The following is a 25,516-nucleotide window of genomic DNA, read 5'->3' on the forward strand; positions in this document are numbered from 1 at the left end:
TGTCTGTTTGAGAGGGAGTGGCAAGACAAACGGATGGATACACAGAGGCAGGCAAGGGCCTGTGTGCTGAGCTGGCACACTGAGCGGGGACCAGGGGGCTGTGCGCATTCGGGCAGACCCCTTGGAGCTCCTCTTTCTCCAGCATGACTCCCTTTGAACTGTCAGGACTTCAGTGATGTTTGTTCTGACCAGGAGTCACGTGTGCAGCATCCCCCCTCCTCTGCAGTGACACCAAAGCCTTAGGGCACCTCCTGCTGGTCAGGACAGTGGGTTTGGTGGAAACACGGAGGGGCCAGATCATCCTGCCCCTCTGAGACCATTCTGGAAGAAGGAGCCATTCAGGATGGCAGAACCCCAGAGCTCTTCCTGCTGCCCTCCCACCTGCCTCCTGTCCCCACCTCAGGTCCTGAGCTGCGTCAACCCAGACAATGCCAACAGCCCCGAAGTCCCTGTGAAGATCCTCAACTGCGACACCATCACCCAGGTCAAGGAGAAGATTCTGGATGCCATCTTCAAGAACGTACCCTGCTCCCACCGGCCCAAGGCTGCAGACATGGACCTGGGTATGTCGGCCGTCTGCCTGGGGGGCTGCCCTGTGGCTGGCCCTGACAGTGGAGGGCCCCTGCACACCTCCTGCCTCCCCTGTCAGGAACAAGGCCAAGCTGGGGTGCAGTGAGCAGAGGGAGAAAGGGGTATCCTGGAAAGCAGAGGAATGGGCTTGGGGGCCACTCACGGTCCCCCTGGAGACCATGGGGTTTGCCTTCATGCGTAGGTGGGCTTGGTCAGAGCTGGTGAGGGTGGGGTGGGCAGAGGGGGCCCGCAGGCCTGGCCCTGCTTGGCAGGTTAGGCCTCTGGGGTCTTTTGAGTGGCCTGAGTGGTGGGGGTGGAGTCACTTCTGGAGTGAAGGGACGTTAGAGACAAGTCTGCTAGTCTGAGCCTGTGTGGTCCAAGATCTTCCACTACCTTTTGTCTCGCAGGCTATTCCCCTCCCTTCTGTTCTGTGTCTGTAATTTTTGCTGAAGACCTGAGGCATAGGGATCTGGGTCAGTGATAGGGGATGGAGGGAACGAAGAGAAATGAGCCGTGACAGCCTGCTGGGGAGCAGGGTGACATTAGATTTGAATGCTCCACGAATAGATTGCATAGCCTATATAAACAAGGCCACTTAGGGCCAACCGTACTGAGACCCCGTCATGTTTCATAGGACGGCATCCTGGGAAGCCCTAGAAGGGCGCCCCAGGCTCTGAGGAGGCTGGGGTGGAGGAGGGGCAGTTCGGCTTCATGGGTCAGCGTCAAACACACCTGGGTTTGAGTTGCTGGTGCCACCAAGTCCTAGCTGGGTGACCTTGGCCCAGTTACTTAACCTTTCTGTGCCTCCATTTCCTTGTCTTCAAAGTGGAGACGATAATAGTACCTGCCTCACAGTACGAATTAGATGAGATCATCCAGGTGGAAGTCTCTTACTGCAGTGCCTGGCCCAGGACACGCGCGGTGGACGTTGGTGGCTGCAGTTATCCATGACGAGGGGAAGGCTGGTGGGTCTGTCTGTAGATGCAGGGCATGGAGAGAAAGGCGTTCGTGTGTGTGCTTGTGTCTGGAGAGGCACGGCAACATGGGGTTGGGAGGCCCCTCCAGAGCCGTGACCTACCCATCCGGCCCCTGAGCTGGCTGCGTGGGTCAGGGCTGTGGCTAAGTCATGTAAGGCAGCTGGACAACTGTGCTGTTCTGAAATGCAGAGGGAATGTTCGTCCCTTCCTGCCGCTTACCTCCCCCAGACTGATGCCTAAAGACTCTTAGAGTCAGGAAGTTCTGCTCACTTACATTCTGCTGCTCCACCTGCCCTGCCTGTCCGCGCCTGGCTTTCGGCTCCAAGAGCCTGGCTCTGAGTCCGGAGCACTGAGGCTGGAGGAGATTGGGCTGACACGTGTTCCCTCTCACTCCTCACGTGTTTCAGGATGTGTGGTTTCCAGGACAAGCAGGATGAATGTGTGAGTGGGGGTGGGTGGGAAGTGAGTGTGCCCCAGGGGTGCCCAGTGCTTTGATCCTGAGTCAAAGTGGACACTGGTGTCTGCTGCCGTGCACATCCCCCACACTAGTGTGGAGGGGGGGCCTGCCACGGACCCAAACCAAAAAAACCGAACCAGGAACCATGGAGTCGATTCCGATGCATGGCAACCCCACGTGTGAGAGTAGAGCTGTGCTCCATGGGTTTTGCAGTGGCTGACTTTTTGGAAGTAGATCCTCAGGTCTTTCTTCCAAGGTGCCTCTTGGTGGACTCAAACCTCCAACTTTTCAATTAGCAGTGAGCACAGCAACTATTCGTACCACCCAGAGGGAGAGAGAACAGTTACTGGGAAGGAAGAGCCCTGTGGTCCCCACCCCAAAATGACAGAATGGGGTGCGCCATCATGAGTTTTACTGGGAGAGCTGAGTTTCGTAGGGTCACCAGGGAACACCCAACGTTCCTTTTGTTTGCTTTGTCTGCAGACCCTCTGGCAGGGCCCGTACTTGGCTTCTCAGTGTGCCTGTCTGCAGGATGGGCCTGTCTGCAGGATGGGTGGGATGATAGCCCGGCAGAGCGAAAGAGCTGAGAACATGCATCTTCATACTTGAAAGTGTGTTTGGAAAGGTCATGCTAGAACACAGAGGGGGCTCAGGTGTGTGGGTGCAGGAGGGCACATGTTCCCTGGTGCCTGGGAACAGGCTGACTTCCCACAAGTGAGAGCAGGTGGCTTCATGATCTCCTTTTTGCCCTGGGAGACCTTCTGGATCCTGACCAGTGAAGGGCAGATGGGTGGTCAAGAACAGGTACACCCTTAGGTGGCTTCAACGCCTGATGGGTCTCGAGAAGGGTGGGGCCAAAGTGCTTCAAAGTCATCAAGACGATGACCTAAGGGGGCGCCTCTGCAGCAGAATCAGGGCCATCCCTCTGCTCCGCGTGGTTCTGGAGGGGAACCGGTTCCTGGTGGTGGATGCTGCTCGGACCCAGCCCTTTCCACCTGCAAACCACACCTGCTGAGGACGGGAGGGGAAGCAGCTGCTTATTAGCCTTAGAAAACTGCTCCCTTAAAAAGCCTGGGGGTGAGAGCACAGCAAAGCAAAGCAAAGCATTAAGGAGTAGAGAAGGCACAAAACAGCGCCAGCTGGAGTCGTCCCCGTCCACAGCTGAAGCTGCAGCCTAAGATGCTGCCTTAGCCAACAGCCCTGAGTCTTGGGAGCTGGGGGCTGCTGGGCACCAGCGCCTTCCGAGGTGGCGCTGTCCCAGGCGGTGGTGGCCAGACCGGAGTGGGGGGCCGCTTGCCTCCTGCGAGGGCTGGTCCCCATGACACAGCCCTCAGCACCATTGCTTACCTTTCATGTGTCCACGAGAGAAAAGGGCCGCGTCCCCCTTCACGTGGCTGCTGGGGGGCGGGGAGGGGGATGTGCAGTCACCCCTGAGGAGTCAGGCCTCCAAGCAGGAATAGATAGAGGGGAGAGGCAGCTAAAGCTAGCAGATCAGGCCTCAGGCCCCATCATCTGCTGGGAGAGGGGGTCATGCTGAGTTCCTTGGAAAGCCTCCCTCAACCTCTGTAGGGCTTCTCTGAGCACTGTCCTGTTTCCCTACTAAACCCAGGGGCAAAGCCACCCCAAACCCTGGGCTTCCTCTCACCCACCAGCCAGCATCACAGGAAAACAGGGCCTCCTCAGGGACCAAACCTTCTCCTACATGATTCAACTCAGCCTTATGGCCCCATGGGAGAGAAGAGGCAAGACGGGCTTTCCCATCTTATAGGTGCTGGGACATTGGAAGCCTGAGAGCAGTTTCTAAACATAAGGTGTGATTGTTATCAAAAATTAATCTATGCTGAAGGGCTGCATGTGGCACGCAAATACACAGAGGATGCACCCGCTCAGCCACTCTCCCCAGCGGAGGGCACTGGGCACAGACTGCCTCGCCTCCTCCTGGTGCCCACCCCTGGCAGCACAAGGACACCTGTCCCAGGCCTGCTCAGAAGGAAGCAGATGCCATAAGCCAGCCCTGAACTTGTGTGCAGTTAGCCCAGGCCCTTGCCCCACAGCCACCTCCCGTCAGCCCCAGTGGCCTGGCCAGCTCCTCCGTCCCAACTCTCCTGTCCATTGCTCCTTCAACTGAACCTCTCCCTCCCACCCAGTCACCAGGCTTTTCTAGGCACTAACTAACCAAGGGTGGTGCAAACGTACTCGGCTGCTCGCCGAAAGGTTGGAGGTTCTAGTCCACCAAGAGGCACCTTGGAAGGATGGCCTGGTGATCTTCTGAAAGATCACAGCCTCGAAAACCCTCTGGAACACAGTTCTGCTGTGACACACATGGGGTTACCAGGAGTTGGAATAGACTTAATGGCAGCTGGTTTTTAACTAACCAAGATGAGAAGCAAAGGGAAAGACTGAGGGCCCCTCGACTGCAGTCTGTTGGAGTTTGGAGGTGGAAAGATGTCACAGGGGCAGGTGGCTGGGGAAGGTGCTGGAGCAGGTGGCCTTGGGATGCTCTCAAGGCAGAGTGCCCAGGGGTACCCCACTCTCTTGACATAAAGCTGTCTCAACCAGCTTAAACCTCCTTTTTGCCGACAGGTATTGGGAGCAGTGGGCGTCTGCTTGCATCTCTGAACACTTTAAGAACCATTTTTCACAGGAGCCTACCTTGTGGCAAGCTCCGCGCCAGGCGGGGGTAGGGGGGTGCTCCCCTGTACCAGCACGACTAGGGAAAGCCCCTCATTTCTCGTCATAGTAGCAGAAGGCAGGACATGTCTCAGTCTGAACCGAAGCGCTCTTGGTCTCCTTCCTTAGCTCCCCTGAGGACGTCATTGGTGTCATACAGCTCCCCTGCACAGAGGGAGACTGCAGCCCAGAGAGGCACAGCGCCTGGGCCACGGTTACACAGCAGAGAGGCTGAGAGGCAGCGCGTTCCACCTGTCACACACAGTGGCATCCACATGTTTCTCCTCCTCCCTGCTACTGCCCATGACCTCCAGAGATTCCTCCTTTAATGTAAATGCCCTTTCAATAGCCCCCGGAACTCGCCACCCCATCTCTACCAAGCCGAGCTGAAAGGATATATTTTTTCAAATAAGTAATTCCTGTATGCAATAAAAAGATACACTATCTTCTGAGTGAAATATAAAGAGTGCGCAGCAGCTGTCTCCCCAGTTTGCATTTACCCTGCTCCTGATGGGAAGGACAGATAAAGATAATGGGATTTTTTCTTTTCTCCTCACCTCCCTCTCTCCCTGGAAGGTGGCCGTGGAACAAATTGGATGGAGTGTGTCTGTCCTTTGTGCTTGGAGCCTGGGGCAGGGCATGGGGCTGCCGGGCAGGTGTGGTGGGAGAGGTCAGAGCTAGCAATTTTCTCGAGGTGCCATGAATACAAATGCCAGGGTCACCTTCCCTCCCTGCCCCACCGCCCACCACCTGCCTTTTTAACTCTTCTTTTTTTTTTTTTTTTGAACCAGCTAGAGCCCAGAGGGGCACCAGAGTTGCTGCCTTCCCTATTCAAGAGGCTCCATACGCCTGCAGCTCTTCTCTCTTAAATCAGTAAGAGAGGCATCCTGGTCCCCTTTGCTCTCCACAAAACCCCCAAATCCCATTGCTGCCAAGTTGATGCCAACTCATAGCAGCGTTGCTCTCCAGACATCCCCAAACGGCGGCAACTAACCGGTGCAGATGGCTTTACAGTTTGCAAAGACCCAGCTCCTCAGATGCACGCCGTGTAGCTCTATTTCAGAATTTCCTTTCTTAAGCACAAAGTTTCATAGGTCAATGATTTTGTCATTTAGAACTTAGTCGCACCATCAGATTCTTCTTTTTTACAAGGATTTTTAAGTAGTCCCTCACCCACATCCAGCCCAATTTCCTGGCCTCTGCAGCAGCCGCACTCTGACCCTGCTGTGGCCTCTCACTCCCTTCTCTGATGCCAGCTCCCCGGGGGCGAGGCTCTCAGGGCTCTCAGCCAGGTGTCTCCTCAGGGCTTACCTGCTGATAGGTGTGCAGAGGTACGAGCAGCATCTTCTCTCCTCCAGCCTTCTGCTCTGTTTGGAGGCCCCATGGGCCCAGTGCTGAGATATGGAGCCTGGATGTATCATGGGAGTGGCACCTTTTGACCAAAATGCCCACCCCGTGCCAGTCAGGCAAATGCCTAGGTATCCTTCAAATCTTTCCCCTCCCCCTCCATTATCACTGCCCCAGGATATTTCTTCTCATGGGGAGCTCATCCAGGGCCAGGACCCCTGTTCCCTGAAGTCCCTTGTGTAAGCCTTTACAGTGTCCTGCTGAGCAGTGCCAGCGGCCGAGCTGTTGAGTGAATGCCTGAGACCAGGGCCTTGAGGCGTCCAGGATCTCGATTCCAGCGTAGGGGCAGCAGGAGAGGCTTCTCCTCAGACAGGACGGTGACTGGCCTGGTCCAGAGTGGATGTCCCAAGGCATCATCTAGGCCACCACCGACTGGGCACTGCTTTTATGGGTGAGACAGAGGGACCACTGGCGAAAAGAAGGCTGGACTCGGAATAAGGGACCTGGATTCCATTTAATTTCATCTCTATCATTAAAACTCAGCCTACGTTGAATATGTCACAGTAAGCAGATTTTAGATCCGGCCCTTGCCCTGGGCCTTGTGAGGCTGGTTGCCCAGCTGCATACTCTGTAAGGGGACCGGAACTGTCCTTCATATCACAGGGTGGGGCAGGCTCCCCTTCAGCTGACTCCACCTGCTCTCTGAGTTCTCTCCTCCTGGGTGAGGATGAGTCCATCCACCATCTGGGAGAGTGGACAGCTCATGGGATGGGAAGGCCAGCTGCTGTGGCCTTTGACCTTGGCTTTCCTAGGTCCCTGCTTGACTCAACAGAGCTTAAGGTCTCAGACCTCTGCTGAGAAGGCCATGACATGGCTCACAGCACTGGGAAAGCTGAGCCCCTGCCCACTACTATGATTGTCTGGAGACATTTCATGATGAGTCTGGGGAAGTAGAGACCACAGCTGATTGTAAGCAGGATTTCAGCCAAGTGGTGGAAATGGAAATAGAAGTGTGTCCAGCCTACGGGGTAGCACTGAGGGGCCTGGGCAGATAAGAATGAGCGTTGGGGGGTAGGTTTTAGTGTTACCAGCTGCTTTCGAGTCGATTCCAACTTACAGTGACCCCATGTGTGTCAGAGGAGAAGTGTGCTCCATAGGGTTTCCAATGGGTGATTTTTCAGAAGTAGTTTGCCAGACCTTTCTTCCAAGGTGCCTCTGGGTGGACTCAAACCCAAAACCGCTCAGTTAGCAGTCAGCCAAGTTAACTGTTAGCCTACCGTGCCAGGAACCATCATCCTGTGCCGGGGAACACGGGCTCCTTCCAGTTGGGCTCCACACACTCCTCCGTTTGGGTTCAGCCAGGCGGCTTCCCGTGGCTTGGCTTCCCTATAGGCCCCAGGGGTGGAGCTGCCAGTGCCAGCCCCCATTCCCCTGGGCTTTTGTCCATCAGGTCTGGGTATGGGAGGGAACCCAGAATGTCGTTTTCTTACCTCTGATATTTAAAAACAAAGAAACAAAAACACCTAACTTTTCTGTATATGAGGTATGAAAAACAACAGGCTTGAAGAATGGATGAAGGGCTGGATTCCACCCTGAATTCCGCCCTCCACCAGCTCACTTTCCTCATATTGGTATTTTGGGGCACAGTCCTAATTTTGTGAGATAATTGCCAAAAAAGACAACAGTCCCCACTGCCCAGCTGCCCACTCGTACCCGTCAGAGGTGGGCCTGGGAGGACAGCAGGACTAGGACGCCCGGGAGCCTTGTCCTGTGACACGCATGGGCACCAGTGAGGAGAGTGTTCCTTGCCTGCCCTTGGCCAGCTCCTGCTGCCTCCACACGTGATCACTGCCTGCCAATCCAAGCTGGCGGGAAAGCCCGTGTCCACACATCCCAACAGCTGGATTTTGTGTGAAGGGGTGTGCTCAGTCCAAGGACACTAGCCCATGGCCCTCTTGGATTCCTCAAGCTCACAGCATGAAGTTGAGTGGAGGCAGCTAACTGCCGGTGTCACAGCCTGGCTACCAATCAGGGCCCAGGTCTAACTCAACAGCGACTGGTTGGTTTTGCACAGCCGGGATAAAGCCCGCCACTGCCCTATTCCTCAGCCCAGGCTGGGATCTTCACTGAGCCTGGCCACAGCCTAACAAGTCCCTGACCCGCTTAGAGATAGTCCTCTTGCTCCAGCCTCTAAAAATAGGTGCTGACATACAAAGATCCCACTGCTGTTGAGTTGATTCTGACTCAGAGTGACCGTGTAGGACGGAGTGGCGCTACCCCATGGGGTGTCCAAGGGTTTAATCTTTATGGAAGCAGATCACCCCGTCTTTCTCCCGCAGAGCCACTGGGTAGAATCAAAACGCCAGCAGAGTGCTTAACCACTGTGCCACCAGGGCTTCTTAAAGATACCCTTTGCCATCGAGTGGATTCCGACCCATAGCGGCCCTGTAGAACTGCCCCATAGCGTTTGGGGCATAGAGAAACCATAGGGTTTCCAAGGAGTGGCTGGTGGATTCAAACTGCTGATACTTTGGTTAGCAGCCAAACTTTTAACCACTGCTCCACCAGGGCGCCAAAACCAAACTTAGTGTCACTGAGTCAATTCCAACTTTTAGCAACCCTATAGGACAGAGTTGAACTGCCTCATGGGTTGTCCAAGGCTGAAATCTTCACGGAAGCAGATCCCCAGGTCTTTCTCCTACAGAGCCACTGGGTGGAATCAAAACGCCAGCAGAGTGCTTAACCATTGCACCACCAGGGCTCCTTAGAGATAATAAAACCAAAACCAAACCTATTGCCATTGAGTCGATTCCCACTCATAGTGACCCTACAGGACAGAGTAGAACTGCCCCATAGGGTTTCCAAAGCTGTAATCTTTACAGACTCATACTGCCACATCTTTCTCACATGGAGAGGCTGTTGGGTTCGAACCATTGACCTTTTGATTAGCAGCCGAGTGCTTAGCCACTGTGCCACCAGGTCTCCCTCCATGCATGCATACATACTTAAAATAAAAAACAAAGCAAGCACAACAACGTAACCACAGCAAACCAAACATGGGTCACCAGCTGCCTCTCTGGGCCATTTCCGCTTTTGCCTGTTATCCTAACTGCCAGTAGGCCCTATTGTCATGATCAGTTCCAGCTGTGCTGTCATCAGACATTAGTGATCAGTGGTCCCCAGGGACCTCTGAGGCTTCCCCTCCGTTCCAGCAAACAAGCATGGCATCCTTGTGTTTGCATTGCTCTGAACCTTAGTGGCAGAATGGTTGAGCTCTCGGCTGCTAACTAAAAGGCCAGCGGTTGGAACCCCCCCAGTGGCTCCGTGGGAGAAAGACCTGGCAATTTGCTCCCGTAAAGATTACAGCCATGAATTCCCTTTGGGGGCAGTTCTGCACTGTCACACTGAGTCACCATGAGTTGGAATTGACTCAATGGCACCCAACAACAAGCTGTAAACCAGGCAGCAGGAAAGCCTGAGGAATTGCAGCGGACTTGGATTCTAGTATCATCTCTGCTGCTCCTGAGTGCAAGCAGCTTCTCTGTGGGCCACGTTTGCATCTGCAAAATGGGGAAGGTAGCTCTGGGCAGGCCACATGCACCAGGCAGGGAGGGCTCAGTCAGCCAGTGAGACTGACATGGGCCCACTGCCTGGCCTCGACAGGAGTGGGTGTGAGAGCGGCAACTGAAGACATGTCTTCATGGACCCTCAGAAAAATCCATGGGGGGTCAGGCAGAGACCAGCACTCAGCCACACTCTGGACGAAGCCCAGTGCCCCTGGGCTGAAACACGTGTTGTATTTGGATTTAAGAGACGATTTTTCCTGCCTAGTGTGCACGTGCATGTACAGGAGGGCTCTGGCATGTGCCTGGCATGCACATGGCTTTCCATGTGTACCTTTCAAGATTGGAATGTGTAACTCTCCAGCTCTGTGTGATTTGTTCTGTGTACGGGGTGCAGATTTGGTGGGTAAGAAACAGTCTCTATTTCCCCATGTTTGATCCGTCAGGGAGCCCATGTGTTGTAGGGGTTTGGGTCCATGGGGAGGATGTAGGTAAACATCTACAGAATAAAACAATTAGGCGTTGGGTAGATTGAAAAGGTGATGTCGTCAGCATCAACTTTTGGCATTAAGAATGGGATTTACTGATCTGTCCATATGTCTTTACCCCATCCCACTGCCAAGGATTGCCACCTGCCAGCTTTAGGAGGAAGTATGTGGACACTGATGGACTCTGCAGCCTTGATTTCATGAACCCCGATGTCTTCCAGTCAAGCAGAGGAGCCAGGCTCCAGTAATGAGAACCCATTGCACATGAGTTGACCCTGACTCATGGCGACCCCATGTGTCTCAGAGGAAGAACTGGGCTCCATAGGGTTTTCAGTCACTGATTTTTGGGAGTAGATCACCAGACCCTTCTTTAAAGGTGCCGTCGGGTGGACTGGAACTGCCATCCTTTTGGTTGGCAGCCGAGTGCTTAACCGCTTCACCAGCCAGGGGCTCCCAGAGTAATGGCACTGCCTTGCCTTTGCTCAGTACTTTGTTAAGTACATTCACCTGTCTTATTCATGCAGCTTATTCTTACTGAGCAACCACTTCTAGCAGATGTGGCCGCACTGGCGTAAGCAAGCTGGTGGGCTGGGAGGATAAGTGGGGTTATCCCCTCTGTCACCACTCAGTTGGTTGGGTCAGAACCAGAATTAGGACTCGAGGCCTCTCTGCATTGAGAGCGTCTATCGTTGTGGAGGTGTGTGCTGGTACGTGCCTGTCCCTGGATGCATCCTGAGATGGCCCTGCGCCCCAGTCCTCAGGGTCCCTGGTGGGCCTCTCTGAGATACACTGCTCTCCCTGCAGAGTGGCGGCAAGGCAGCGGGGCGAGGATGATCCTGCAGGACGAGGACATCACTACCAAGATTGAAAATGACTGGAAGAGACTGAACACACTGGCCCATTACCAGGTGAGGGGAATGGGGAAGAGGGGGTTTCTACCTGGACATGTCTCTGTAAGTCTTAGCCTTGGAGTAACAGGATCTCTCCAAGGCCAGACATAACCCAAACCAGTTGCCATCAAGTTAATTCTGACTCATGGCGACCCTATGTGTGTCAGAGTGGAAGCATGCCCCATAGGGTTTTCGAGGGCTAATTTTTTAGAAATCACCAGGCCTTTCTTCCAAGGCACTTCTGGGTGAATTTGAACCACCAACCTTTTGTTTAGCAGTTGAGGGCATTAACCGTCTGCACCACCCAGGGACTTCTCAAGGCTAGACACTGAGCCATAAATCTACTCATTTATCAGCACTGTATCTTCTAGTGGCCCAAAGGAGATTGACGTCACCTAGCCAGGAAACCTTGGCCTCTTTGGAGACACGACGCTGAGGTGCATACTTCCTTCAGGGTGTGGGCATAGTCCCCTAGAAAAAGCCTTTCCTTAGCAGTCCTCCTAGATAGTTGAGGCTAGGTTGTCTCCCAGGGAAGCACTGGGATAGAGAACACTGGTGAGAAGCACTTGCCAAAAGTCCCTCCAGGAGTGAGCGACAAAATAGAATGTTGTTATTAGTTGTCGTTGAGTTGGCTCCAACTCATTACGACCCCATGTTGCCCAGTCCTGCACCATCTTCACAACCGTGATATGTTTGAGTCCATTGTTACGGCAGTTGTGTAGTGCCTTCCAATCTAGAGGACTCAACTCCCAGCACCATGTTGAGCAATATTCTATTGTAATCCATAGGTTTTCATGGCCTAACTTTCAAAAGTAGATCACCAGGCCCTTCTTCCTAGTCCGTCTTAATCTGAAAGCTCCATTGAAACCCATCCACCATGGATGACCCTATTGGTATTTGAAATACCGGTGGCACAGCTTCCAGCATCACAGCAACACACGGGCCACCACCATACAACGAATTGACAGAGGGGTCAGTTTGACTAGAATACTCTTCAGCAATTCTCCCTCTAGATCTGTGTCTTCTTTCATTCGAAGGAAGGCTTGTGGCCTCTGAAGTCTTCTGGTTCTCCAACAAGGCACCCTTTGCCCCCCTAGGGTGCTGACTGCCCTTATTTTCTGGGATGGCAGAGTTCCTGTGCCCATGCCCTTAGAAGTCTTTTTCCTATAGGTGCCAGACGGTTCCGTGGTGGCCTTAGTGTCCAAGCAGGTGACAGCTTATAACGCAGTGAACAACTCCACAGTCTCCAGGACCTCGGCCAGTAAATACGGTGAGGTGTGATGGTGTCATCCTGGGGAGGAGGGGCTGCCCTGGGTGGACGTGGTCAGGAGGGCAGCACAGCTGGAGTGCAGTGAGCAGACCTCAGACCCCAGGGTGGGGCAGGTCTATCAGGTAGTGGGACCACCAGAAGGGAGAGCCTGACTGGGGATGAGGCCTCCTGGCCTGAGACCCTGATGCAGAAGCAGGACCTCCATCCCCTAGAAACAGAAGATCTTACCTTCTGAGTGTCTCACAGTCTAGAACGTGTTTTCAAATCTGGGATCTTTATCATCTCAGATCGTGCTCATAACAACCCAGTGAATTAAATAATTACTATTTCCTCCTATTATGCAGATTAGTAAATTATAACTCAGAGGCACCAAGTGACTGGCAAAGGTCACACTGTGATGAAGCATTCCATGAGGTGTGCTCCCAGGGCTGAGGCATCTGGGCTGCAGGGTAGAGGCCCGGATGTGGGTAGAGAACCAGAGTGCAGCCCATTCTGCCCCACCCATGTGCTTGGGGGCAAGTCACCTGACCACTGTGAGCCTCAGGTTTCTGACCAGCAAAACAGGGATTGAAAAACTTATCCCCTTCCCAGGTGCCTTCTGGATAATGTATAGAAAAACACCTAGCCCTGTGCCTGTGCACAATAGGGCCTGCTCTTTCTTTCCTGCTCAGTCCCCACTTCACCCACCCCACCAACAAGGGCAGGAGTGTCAGCGCACAAGAGCCAGCACAGGTCAGAGGGTAGGAGACAGGTGAGCAAGTGACAAGGTGATAACAAAGCTGGCCCACAAGTATTAAGGGAGATGGGCTACCTGCTCTCAGGTGGAGACTAAATTGGCTACATAGAACTCATCCTGAGAACGGACTTGAGAACCTGTACAAGGAAAAGTATGCAACAGTACAAGCTGATGTTTTTACAAATTGAATAATTAAGGGCTGACTAGGTGCAGCTTGCAGTGGGGAGAGGACCTGAGTGGATGGAAGTAGCCACAGACAGCTCCCCAGGGTAGTGAATTTCACTAGGCACAGTGGGAGAGGCTCCCACACCCAGGGAATGTACTAGACCAGGCAAGGGAACAGCTCCAGCCAGTTACACAAAGGGGCAGAGGAGAGCTTACGTTGCCAGAGCAGGGGGTGTCTTGTGAGTTAATGGGCTGAAATCCAAGTGGCTAACACACGTGGGGTCACTGCCTTGGTAGAGAACATGATCCGGTACACGGGAAGTCCTGACAGCCTCCGCTCCCGCACGCCCATGATCACCCCTGACCTGGAGAGCGGAGTCAAGATGTGGCACCTGGTGAAGAACCATGAGCACGGGGACCAGAAGGAGGGTGACCGGGGAAGCAAGATGGTGTCTGAAATCTATCTGACTCGATTGCTGGCCACCAAGGTACTGGACTTCAGAGGAGAGCATGGGAGGGTGAAGGGCACGGGAAGGGGCTTCATCACCCCACAGTAGTGCCAGAGATGAGCACCCACTCTGTGATCCCCCACAACAGGCGCTGCTAATCCGCCCCAGTACTCTTTGCCGAAATGCATCCTCAGAATACTTCTTAACTCAGTGCTCCAGACAAACCCTACAACAAATTCCTGTAGGCATGCAAGCTGAAGCTTTGTTTTCTTCCCCTCTGTAGACACTCACCTTATAAAAGAATGACTTCATCTCTGGGGGTCATACGGTCTCTAGTAACGGATGTGAGGGCTCCGTCAGTGAGTTCCCCGGCACTGTTGCTAACCCTGGCTCTGGGACAGTTGGTGCCTGCAGCTTGTCTTCCTCTCCTGAGGCTGGTCTCAGTGCTGCTCTCTGCAGAGCCTAATGAGTAGCTGTTCATTAGCCCATGTGAACAGTGCCCCAGCAGACCACAGATTGTGTTTGTCTGCTCTGACCAAGGGAGCTGTTCATTGGCACCCATGAAGAGCACTAAAATAACACCGCCAGAGGTGCTAAACCAGACCGGGATGTTGGCAGAGGAAGGCTTACTGTGTCCAGTCCTCATTGTTGGATCTGTTCTCCACGTGTGGGGAAAATGTAAAGCAGCTAAAGAGACAGAGCAAAGGGGGCAGAAGAAAGATTTAATGGGTGGATTTATGTGTTCACGCAAGGAGGCCAGACTGAGCATGGCCCTCCCGCCTCCAGGCTGTGAGGCTGTTTGTAACTGTCCTCAGAGCTCCTGGCTGAGCCAGGCCTGACCTGTCTCCCTCCCAGGGCACGCTGCAGAAGTTTGTGGACGACCTTTTCGAGACCATTTTCAGCACGGCACACCGGGGCTCGGCCCTGCCCCTGGCCATAAAGTACATGTTCGACTTCCTGGATGAGCAGGCAGACAAGCATGGCATTCATGACCCACATGTCCGCCACACCTGGAAGAGCAACTGGTGAGTGATGGGAGCAGGGCGCCCGGCAGCCAGGGGCCCCAGGAACCCCAAGTCTTCCCAAGCCCACCTCCATCAGCAGGACTGTGGAACAGGGGCTCTCTCTGGCCCTCCCCATCCTCTCCTGCTAGATCTGTGCTCGTTTCCTCTCTCACTTCCTCGTAGTCAAACCTGTCTGTCCATTCTCCCATCGATCAATCAGCAAACATTTACTGAACCAGGTAAATGAGCAAAATGCAAATATGACAAAAATGACATCCAGGCCACCCTGGACATCCAGGTGCCTCCTGTGTGCCTGGCCTTGTGCTGGACGGTGAGGGTACATTGATGAGCAAGAGGTGGTCCCTGCCCTCCATGGGCTGATAGATGAGGGTAAGAGAAAAGAAAGTCAGCTGTTTGGATTGAGAGATAAATGTGACAATAGAAAATGTGTTGTGTGCAGCCACAGTGGCTGGAGCTACATCTAACGATGACTTGAGCTGAGCTGTGAAGCCTGCTGAGGAGCCATCTAGGTGAACAAGGGCTATTCGCATCCTGTCCCGCAAACTCCTTTTCTCCAGTTACTGAATGGCACTCTAGTGTCTCCACACCTGTCCCCTCTCCATCTTTAATATACATCGTCCATCCCCTTCACTTGGGGGTAATTTGTGTCCCAGGTTGAGATGCAAGGTCAAACGTTGGCACCAAACACGTGGCATGAACCCTGCCCAAGGTGGAACTCCATAAATACCGATGAAGGTGCAGATCCAGATGGTCTATATTTGAGAATTCCACCTCAGGCAAAGCTGCTTATATTTAGTCCCATCAGTTCCAGAATTGCCTCTCTTCACTTTTAAATGATCCCTGTTCCAGAATGTTCTTTCCCAGGTCATTACTCTGAGGCAGCGTGGGCTGGTTGCCCAGCATCTTCCAACTGCATGGATATGACTCTAGGGCACAGCCAGGCACCCCAAAAACTAGCCCTGGGCTTCAAACCCAAATACACATTAAGCTGGAATTCAGGCTGGGTACTGCAACTTTATTTAACGTCAAATGTTCTGACTCCTGGTCTCCTTCACCAGAAGAATGGTGCTCTCTCTACTGAAGTTGGAAAATCTGGCAGGAATGCAGTTCTGGACTGTAGAACTGAAGAGTGGGATTTGCACCCATATTACCTCTTGGGTGATCTTTCTTTGTGGACTTCTTCCAACCCTTCTGAAGTAAAACAATGAGAATCTGCAGTCCTCACTGGAAGCAGCAATACTGGATGAAGCCTGTTCCCTCTTGTGGAAGTCCTGCCCAGATCTGTGTCTCTCAGTGCCTGCCTCTAGGTACCACTGGGTTTTATTCTCCCAGGCTTCTTCATGGAACACATAAACATTGATATCCTAGGCATTAGTGAGCCGAAATGGGCTGGTACTGGCCACTTTGAATTGGACAATCATATGGTCTAATATGTCGGGAATGATATCTTGAAGAGGAATGGCGTTGCGTTCTTCATCAAAAAGAACATTTCAAGACCTATCATGAAGTACAACACTATCAGTGATAGGATAATATCCATGCACCTACAGGAAGACCAGTTAATAAGACTATTATTCAAATTTATGCACCAACCACTAAGGTCAAAGATGAAGAAACTGAAGAATTTTACCAACTTCTGCAGTCTGAAATTGAGTGAAGATGCGATCAGTATGCATTGATAATTACTGGTGATTGAAATGCAAAAGTTGGAAACAAAGAAGAAGGATCAATAGCTGGAAACTATGGCCTTGGTGATAGAAATGATGCCGGAGATCAAATGACTGAATTTTGCAAGACCAATGACTTCTTCATTTCACATAGCCTTTTTCATCAACATAAACGGTGACTATACATATGGACCTCACCAGATGGAATACACACAAATCAAATTGACTGTATCTGTGGAAAGAGACATGGAAAAGCTTAATATCATCAGTCAGAACAAGGCCAGGGGCTGACAGCAGATCATATCATTAATTACTCATATGCAAGTTCAAGTTGAAACTGAAGAAAATTAGAACAAGTTGACGAGAGCCAAAGTACGACCTTGAGTATGTCCCACCTGAATTTAGAGACCACCTCAATAATAAATTCGATGCCTTGAACACTAATGACCGAAGACCAGACTAGTGGTGGAATGACATCAAGGACATCATACATGAAGAAAGCAAGAGGTCATTAAAAAGAAAGAAAAGACCAAAATGGATGTCAGAAGAGACTCTGAAACTTGCTTTTGAACGGCAGGTAGCTAAAGCAAAAGGAAGAAATGAGGAAGTACAAGAGTTGAACAGATTTCAAAGGGTCGCTCGAGAACACAAAATAAAGTATTATAATGACATGTGCAAAGACCTGGAGATGGAAAACCGAGAGGGAAGAACACGCTCTGCATTTTTCAAGCTGAAAGAAATGAAGAAAAAATTCAAGCCTCAAGTTGCAACATTGAAGGATTCTATGGGGAAAATATTAAACAATACAGGAAGCATCAAAAGAAGATGGAAGAAATACACAGTCACTATACCAAAAAGAATTGGTCGATATTCAACCATTTCAGGAGGTATCATATGAGCAGGAACTGATGGTACTGAAGGAAGAAGTCCAAGCTGCACTTAAGGCATTGGCGAAAAACGAGGTTCCAGGAAACGACGGAATACCAATTGAGATGTTTCGACAAATGGATGCAGTGCTGGAAGTGCTCACTCATCTATGCCAAGAAATTTGGAAGACAGCTGCCTGGCCAATCGACTGGAGGAGATCCATATTTATGCCTTGTCACAGATTGAACTGTGTCCCCCCAAAATATCATTGCTGATATCAGATGGATCCTGGTTGAAAGCAGAGAATACCAAAAAGATGTTTACTTGTGTTTTATTGACTATGCAAAGGCATTCGACTGTGTGGATCATAACAAATTATGGATAACATTGGGAAGAATAAGAATTGCAGAACACTTCATTGTGCTCATGAGAAACCTGTACATAGATTAAGAGGCAGTCGTTCAGACAGAGCAGGGGATACTGCATGGTTTAAAGTCAGGAAAGATGTGTGAGAGGGTTGTGTCCTTTCACCATGCTTATTCAGTCTGTATGCTGAGCAAATAATCTGAGAAGCTGGACTGTATGAAGAAGAACAGGGCAAGCGAACTGGAGGAAGACTCATTAACAAACTGGGCTATGCAGATGACATAATTTTGCTTGCTAGAAGTGAAGAGGACTTAAAGCACTTACTGATGAAGGTCAAAGACCACAGCCTTCAGTATGGATTACACCCCAGCATAAAAACAAAAATCCTCACAACTGGACCAATAAGCAACATCATGATAAGCAGGGAGAAGCTTGAAGTTGTCAAGGATTTCATTTTACTTGGGCCCACAATCAACACCCATGGCAACAACAGTCAAAAAATCAAAAGACGCCTTGCATTGGGCACATCTGCTGCAAAAGACCTCTTTAAAGGGTTGAAAAGCAAAGATGTCACCGTGAAGACTAAGGTGGGCCTGACCCAAGCCATGGTGTTTTCAGTCACCTCATATGCTTGCAAAAGCTGGATGATGAATAAGGAAGACCAAAGAAGAATTGACGCCTTTGAATTGTGGTGTTGGCAGAGAATATTGAATATACCATGGACTGCCAAAAGAACAAACAGGTCTGTCTTGGAAGAACTAGGATCAGAATGCTCCTTAGAAGCCAGGATAGCGAGATTACATCTCACATATTTTGGATATGTTGTCAGGGTGGGTCAGTCCCTGAAGAAGGACAACATGCTTGGTAAAGTAGAGGGTCAGCCAAAAAGAGAAAGACCCCCAACAAGATGGGTTGACACAGTGGCTGCAACAATGGGCTCAAGCATAACAACGATTATGAGGATGGCACAGGACTGGGCAGTGTTTTGGTCTGTTGTACATGGGGTTGCAATGAGTCAGAACTGCCTCGACAGCACCTAACAACAACAACAGGCTTCTTCACAGAGCTGCTTGGAGGGGCATGCCCCAGCTGACCCAGCCTGCCCTCTCTGTGAGATTCTGGCTTCTTTCTACCCCTTCAGAATATAAGAATGCTCCGCACAAACCTTCTCTTCTTCCTAACTGGGTTATCATTACCTGCCATCGAGTCAGCCCCCAACTTATAGCACAACAGAATGAAACGTTGCCTAGTCCTGCACCATCCTCATGGTCCATAGGGTTTTCATTGGCTGATTTTCAGAAGTAGATCACCAAGCCTTTCTTCCTGGTCTATCTTAGTCTGGAAGCTCTGTTGAAACCCTGTTCATCGTCATAGCAACATGCAAGCCCCCAGTGACAGATGGGTGGTGGTTGGGCTTGTGGTGCCTTAGCTGGAAATCAAACCCAGGTCTTCCTCATGGAAGGTGAGATTTCTACCACTAAACTCCTTGTGCCCTTAAGTGGGAGTTCTGCATTTCCAAAATAGCCCTAGGTTTTCTTAACAGCCAGTAGCTCATTACAAGTGTATCACCTGAAATGGCATCTAAATGTTTTGTTTTCCACACATACCTCCTGCTGGGGTAAGGGCATCTCCAAGGATTCCTAACATCCTTGAGGTAGTGGAAGATCCTCCTTCCACGCCAGCTGCTCTTCCAACCAAGCACTCGTCGCTACTGCCAAGAACTTCAGTACCAAGTGGAGGCGCGCCAGGAATGTAGGCGGGGGTACGAACTCAGGTCCTCTCATCTAGGGATCCTTCCCCTAACCTGGATTGGCTGCTACACTGGACAAGAAGCAGTTAGTCCAAGAGTGATGAGAGTCTGCATATTGACTTGGAGTCAATTGTCCTTGATTGAGAAGAGATGGCTTCTTTATTCCTGGCCAAGGCATGACTCCTCCTCTCCCCTCCCTTCCCCACAGCCCCCTACTTTTTCTCTCTTAAATATACCTCCGGCTCGTTTAGCCTGAGTAGCTGCAATCAATCAGAGATTAGTGCCACCACTACTGTTAATAATATGCTAATATTTTCATTAGGTAGGCGCCTCGGGTGCTGAGTGGCTTCCCGTTTGATTTGCTTATCAGCACTGCTGGCTTATGGGGTGGGGGGGAGGTGTGGAGAGAGAAACGATGGGACCAGGAATGTGGAGTCCCTGAATCCCTTTTCTGGGTGGTGATTTGATTGTTGTTAGTCGCCATTGAGTCAGCTCCAGCTCATGGCGATCCCCTGTGTGTCAGAGTAGAACTGCCTCAGAGGGTTTTCTTGCTGTAATCTTTATGGAATCAGTTCACCAGGCCTCTCTTCTATGGAGCCACTGAATGGGTTTGAACCCCCATCGTTTAGGTTGTGCAGTTTCTATGTGGTCCTTTTGGAAAAACAGGAAGCTGTGGAAAGGAGATTTTGTTAGATGGGAAGCCAGGATTTCTTCATTCCGGAAGATTGGGCAGCTGCATGACTGTGGCCATGGCCCCATCAAACAGGCTCTGCATCCCCTGGATCTTTATGGCCCCTGGAGGTCTTCATTCTTTCCTACTCTGGATTTGTTATGATGAAATAAGTGCTCCTCCAAACTGTCAAACTTCAGTGCTTTTCTGCCCAAGTCCCGTGCCGTACACATTGTAGGAATTTAATACATGCTTGGTGATTGATTGGCAGTCTTGAATGTTAGGTCTGATCTCGTTGTAGCATTTGTTGTATATGCATCCTGGCTGCTGGGAGAGACAGCGGATGTAGAGATATTGTGCTTGCTGTATCGAAATCATTTCATTCAAAGAGTTCAAGTTCTAAGCATCAGTCCAAACACATAAGAACATTATAACTTGCCAACAGTGAGAACAACAACCTAAACAACAATAACGGATCAGGGAAAAATGGCAGAAGTTAGAGATGGGGGCAGAGGAGAGGACATAAGCCATCCCTTGCTTGGTTCTATCCCTGCCTCCTAACCTGCATCTCAGCAGGCTGGGTGGAAGCCATAGAATGGGAGAGGCAGCTGGGGAGAGGGGCAATGAGAGGGGCAGGGGGACAGGTTTCTCCCAATGCCCAGGTACCCTTTCTAGCGACAGGCAGCGTGAGTTACGTCTATGCTGATTCCCCCACCTGCAGTAACTTCCTCTGCCCCTTCCTCTAGGCCTCGTCCAGCTGAGGACCACCTATGCATCTTTTAAACTTAGACCATCAAGTGTCACCCTCCCTGGGAATGTCTTCTGGACGCTTCCCCTCTAGGTGAACTCAGTGACTCCTCCCTGTGTCTCACCTTGAGTCCTGCACATGCTTCCATCTTAGCACCTGCAGTTCTCAGACCATACCTGTGGCTGCATGTCTGTCTTCCCCATGACTCCCACCAGAAGGCAACTTCTGGAGGGCAGAGAGGGATCTTTTCCATCACTGCGTCTCCAGCTCCTAGCTGAGGTCCTGGTATGCAGTGGGTGCTAACTGGAAGAAGGTAGGGAGGGAGAAAGAAGGAACATATGGGGAAGAAGAGAGGTGAATGTGGGTTTTTCAGGATGCCTGCTTAGAGACAAGTCTGCAACAGTTAGCTCAATTCAACCACTCATCCCAGTGCTATGGCCAAGCAGGAAGAGGCTGACATTCCCGGGCAGGGAGGGAGGATGCCCCCCCCTTCCAGCCATACAGTGGCTGGTAGAGAATTAGATACAAGGAATAGATTTCAGGCTGCTCCTTAAAGTTTGCCAACTTGGTGTCCTTGTACTGGGCACAGGGCAGACAGTGGAATAGTGAGGAATCCCACTGGGTAGCACACATTAATGGCGCCTCTCACCCCAAGGCCTTTTGGCGTCAGAGCTGATTATAAGCCCTGCAGGCAGGCAACGGGTGTCAGGCCCAGCTCTAGCATCTACCAACAGTGTGTCTCCAGATGGATTATTCAAGCTTGCTGAGCCTTAGTATCCTGGAAAGTCAGATGGGGGCCATCAGAGCTGCCTCATCCACCACCTTGGACCCATGTTATTAGCTACTGTTGAGCTGAGTCCTATTCATGGCTACCCCATGTGTGCAGAGTAAAACTTCTCTGTCGGGTTTTAAGCTTGTGACATTTTGGAAGCAGATTGCCAGGCCTCTCTTCCAAGGCACCTCTGGGTGGGTTCGAACTGCCAACCTTTCAGCTAGTAGTTGAGCGCTTAGCTGTTTGCACCACCAAGGGACTCCTCTCTGGCACACAGAAGGCTTTTAAGAGCTGCAAGTCCCCTGACACTCTGTCCCCTGCCCCCATGCAGCCTGCCTCTGAGGTTTTGGGTCAACATGATCAAGAACCCACAGTTCGTGTTCGACATCCACAAGAATAGCATCACGGACGCCTGCCTCTCGGTGGTGGCCCAGACCTTCATGGACTCCTGCTCCACGTCTGAGCACCGGCTGGGCAAGGACTCGCCCTCCAACAAGCTGCTCTATGCCAAGGACATCCCCAGCTACAAGAGCTGGGTGGAGAGGTGAGTGCTGGTCGAGGGCCGTGTTAGGGCCTGTCTCTGGAACAGACAACTGTCCCCTCCCCTATATGGGCTGATGCTCACAGGCTGGTCATTCATGGAGCCTGATGCTGTGATCACAACCCATGCCCCCGGTAGTACTGTCAGCCAAGACGAGAACTGGGAAACTTGCTAGAAGTTGACATGGAGCTCTGCTTCTCTGCATATTGGTATTGTTAGGTCAAGTTGGCTGTAACTCATGGCCACCCCCCATATAACAGAACAAAACATTGCCCAGTCCTGCACCATCTTCATGATCGTTAGCATATGAGTCCGTTGTTGCAGCCACTGTGTATTTTGATGGCCTTCCAGCCTAGGGAGCTCATCTTCCATAAGTATGATGGACAATGTTTTGTTGTGATCCATTGGGTTTTCATTGGCTGGTTTTCTAAAGTAGATCCCCAGACCTTTCTTCCTAGTCTTAGTCTGGAAGCTCTGCTGAAAACTGTCGACTATGGGTGACCCTGCTGGTATTTAAAATACTGATGGCATAGCCTCCAGCATCATTGTAACACACAAGCCGCCACAGAACGACAAGCTGACAGGCAGGTGGTCAGCTCCGTGCATGAAAGGCTCTAAATCTTAGTGGCTGAAATGCCTGCGAGGCCCAGGAAGCCTATAGGGTCCCCAATCCCCGCCAAAGCACACACACATATATTTGTTATTGTTGTGTGCTCTCAAGTCGATTACGACTCGTAGTGATTCCATAGTAGAGAGTACAACTGCCCCATAGAATTTCCTAGGCTATAATCTTTATGGGAGCAGATCCTAGGTCTTTTCTCCCATGGATCTGCTCGTGGGTTTGAACCACTGAACTTTCAGTAAGCAGCCAAGTGCTTTAACCATTGCACCACCAGGGCTCCTTATATATGTGTGTGCATGTGTGTGTGCTCACAAGACTTAAGTGAGGGACAGAGTAGCTTGTTACCACAGAAAGGCTGGGGCCTCTACCTGCTCACAGTGGTCTGTCCACCTAGTGTTCTCCTCCATTCCCTGTGAGTGGCACTGTCATCTCTGGGCAGCGTCTCCCTATCCTGCCCCTCAATCCCCAAACAAGGAAGTCGGGGTGCCATGGCCCTGCAGCCCTTTCTTGGTCACAGTGGCCTGGTCTTCTCACAAGCTCTTGCCACCCACCTGTGACTGCAGACTGAACTGTGAGCCACGGGCTGTTTTCCTCATTGCAAAGTTAGCTCATGGCCCAAGCACCTGAGCGAGGCATCCCGGATGAACCTTATTGACTCATCACAGTGACCCTGTGCTCTCAGAGGATGGGGATCACAGTCCTCATTTTATACACGTGGAGGTGAAGAAATGGGCACCACAAAGACGGTCACATAGTCACCTAAGACGACATAAGTGGCTGAGATGAAACTAGACCCAGGCCTCCCAGCCAACTCCCAAATCTTTTCTCCACTATTTATAATGCAGCTGGGCCTCTGCAGACCCATATGGTGCCTCCGTGTGAATTAAGAAAGGTATCCCTTCCTAACCAAGGACATAGCCCTACACCAGGGTCTGTGACATAGCCCCACACCAGGGTCCGGGATAGCCCCACCCCAGGGTCCGGGATAGCCCCACCCCAGGGTCCGGGATAGCCCCACACCAGGGTCCGGGATAGCCCCACACCAGGGTCCGGGATAGCCCCACACCAGGGTCCGGGATAGCCCCACACCAGGGTCCGGGATAGCCCCACACCAGGGTCCGGGATAGCCCCACACCAGGGTCCGGGATAGCCCCACACCAGGGTCCGGGATAGCCCCACACCAGGGTCCGGGATAGCCCCACACCAGGGTCCGGGATAGGCCCACACCAGGGTCCGGGATAGCCCCACACCAGGGTCCGGGATAGCCCCACACCAGGGTCCGGGATAGCCCCACACCAGGGTCCGGGATAGCCCCACACCAGGGTCTGGGATAGGCCCACACCAGGGTTCTGGATAGCCCCACACCAGGGTCTGGGATAGCCCCACACCAGGGTCTGGGTTAGCCCCACACCAGGGTCTTCGATAGCCCCACACCAGGGTCTTCGATAGCCCCACACAAGAGTCTGTGATAGCACCACACCAGGGTCTGTGATAGTCCCACACCATGCTGAGGCACAGGCTCGTTGCCAGCCCATGCCTGCCCTCTTGGCCAAGGACTTGTATGCAGTGAACAACCTATACAACTCTACATGGCCATCCTGCTGTTAGACTCCCTGTCTCTTTTTTCCAAGTAGCTTAAAGACAAGAAGCCTGGGTAGGAGCTGAGCTTTTGTGCCCTTTTGAAAAGTAAAACAGACCAAAAATAGTTCTTGACTTGGGGACTGGAAATAAAGCCAACAGTCTCTTTGGCTACTAATGGAGGTCTCCGTCTTTACACTTGAAAATTGCCTCTCTGGTACAGAGGGAAGCACTGAGGTGGTGTGGAGTCCCAGCCAACTCAGCACCATCTGCTCAAAGGCCTTCATTTTGTTTTCCTCTCCCCTGTATTCCTTGCTATCCTCCTGTCCTTTCCCACTGACTGTGGTGGAGTCAGCCTTGTCTGTTGGAGAAAGCTGACTCTTTGGTTCTTGTGCCTGATCGTGTCTGAGAGAGGCTGTCACCCCGCTACATGGACAGGGGCTCAGAGTTCTGACAATAGAGCTGCCAGGTCACCTGCTCTGCAGCAGAGAAAGGAGAGGCCACCGTGGGGCTGTGGTTATCCACACACTGACACAGGGTCACTGTGATGGAGACCCAGGCAGGGCAGGGGCATTCAGAAAACATCTGCATAAAGGACACTTCTCAAACACACTGGTCCATCGGGGGTGAGACTAATGCACGTGCCAGGCTAATGGCCCCCCTCCTGCTCAGCGTAAATGCGATTTCTGCCACGCAGCTGCTACAGGTCACAAGTAACCCCAGTCCACTTGGTTATTTTTAGGAGTGGTTTGATGGTTTCCATTTCTTATCCCACTAGTTTCTTAGCAACCGGTGGTGCTCTTAGGAAAGCCATCTTTCACATGCTTCAGTTTCTTTGAAAATTCTTTCTTGTCTCAGTCTGCCATGGGGGCACCAAGGCGGAGGGAGCAGGAGAACAGCAGGAGCAGGTCTGGAGATGCAAGCCCGGAATGCGCCTTCACTTGGTGATAAATGGGTCAATCCCACGCTCACTGCCAAGGCTGGCCTCTCACAGTGCTGTCGAATCCCTCAAGGGGAAAGTCAAGTCCAGCAGGCAGAACTCTCGTAGGATCTACAGCAAGCCTGACCTCCATCTCACCTTTCCAAGGGAACTGGCAGCCTCTAGTTCAGAAAAAGGATGGCGGCCAGCCCTCCTCCTGTGGGTGGGGCTTGTGCACTTCTGTCCTGTTCTCTGGGCGTTCACACAGTGCACGGGACTCAGGCTCAGTGACACACTGAGGTAGGCTGAGCCCTACAGGCCTTTGCGGAGGACCTTCTGCACCATCATAGCCAAGCCACAGAATTTACCCTGCCTGGCCCTCTCTTTGAAGGAGGTGGAAAGCAAATAA

The 25,516-nt window shown here is 51.8% G+C and overlaps 1 protein-coding gene across 5 annotated transcripts in view; it reads left to right on the top strand.

Moving 5' to 3' along the window:
• PLXNA4 (plexin A4) overlaps positions 1–25,516 on the top strand; it is a 516,957-nt gene that overhangs the window by 478,861 nt on the left and 12,580 nt on the right. For all 5 annotated transcript variants that reach the window (XM_064289709.1, XM_064289711.1, XM_064289708.1 and 2 more), the window contains 6 exons: positions 404–563; positions 10,877–10,980; positions 12,133–12,232; positions 13,431–13,621; positions 14,438–14,607; positions 21,779–21,991. In XM_064289709.1, coding sequence (XP_064145779.1) covers positions 404–563; positions 10,877–10,980; positions 12,133–12,232; positions 13,431–13,621; positions 14,438–14,607; positions 21,779–21,991 — 938 coding nt within the window. The remainder of the gene's footprint in view (positions 1–403; positions 564–10,876; positions 10,981–12,132; positions 12,233–13,430; positions 13,622–14,437; positions 14,608–21,778; positions 21,992–25,516) is intronic.

The sequence above is a fragment of the Loxodonta africana genome, chromosome 8, assembly GCF_030014295.1.
Source record: "Loxodonta africana isolate mLoxAfr1 chromosome 8, mLoxAfr1.hap2, whole genome shotgun sequence".
Taxonomy (NCBI): Eukaryota; Metazoa; Chordata; class Mammalia; order Proboscidea; family Elephantidae; genus Loxodonta; species Loxodonta africana.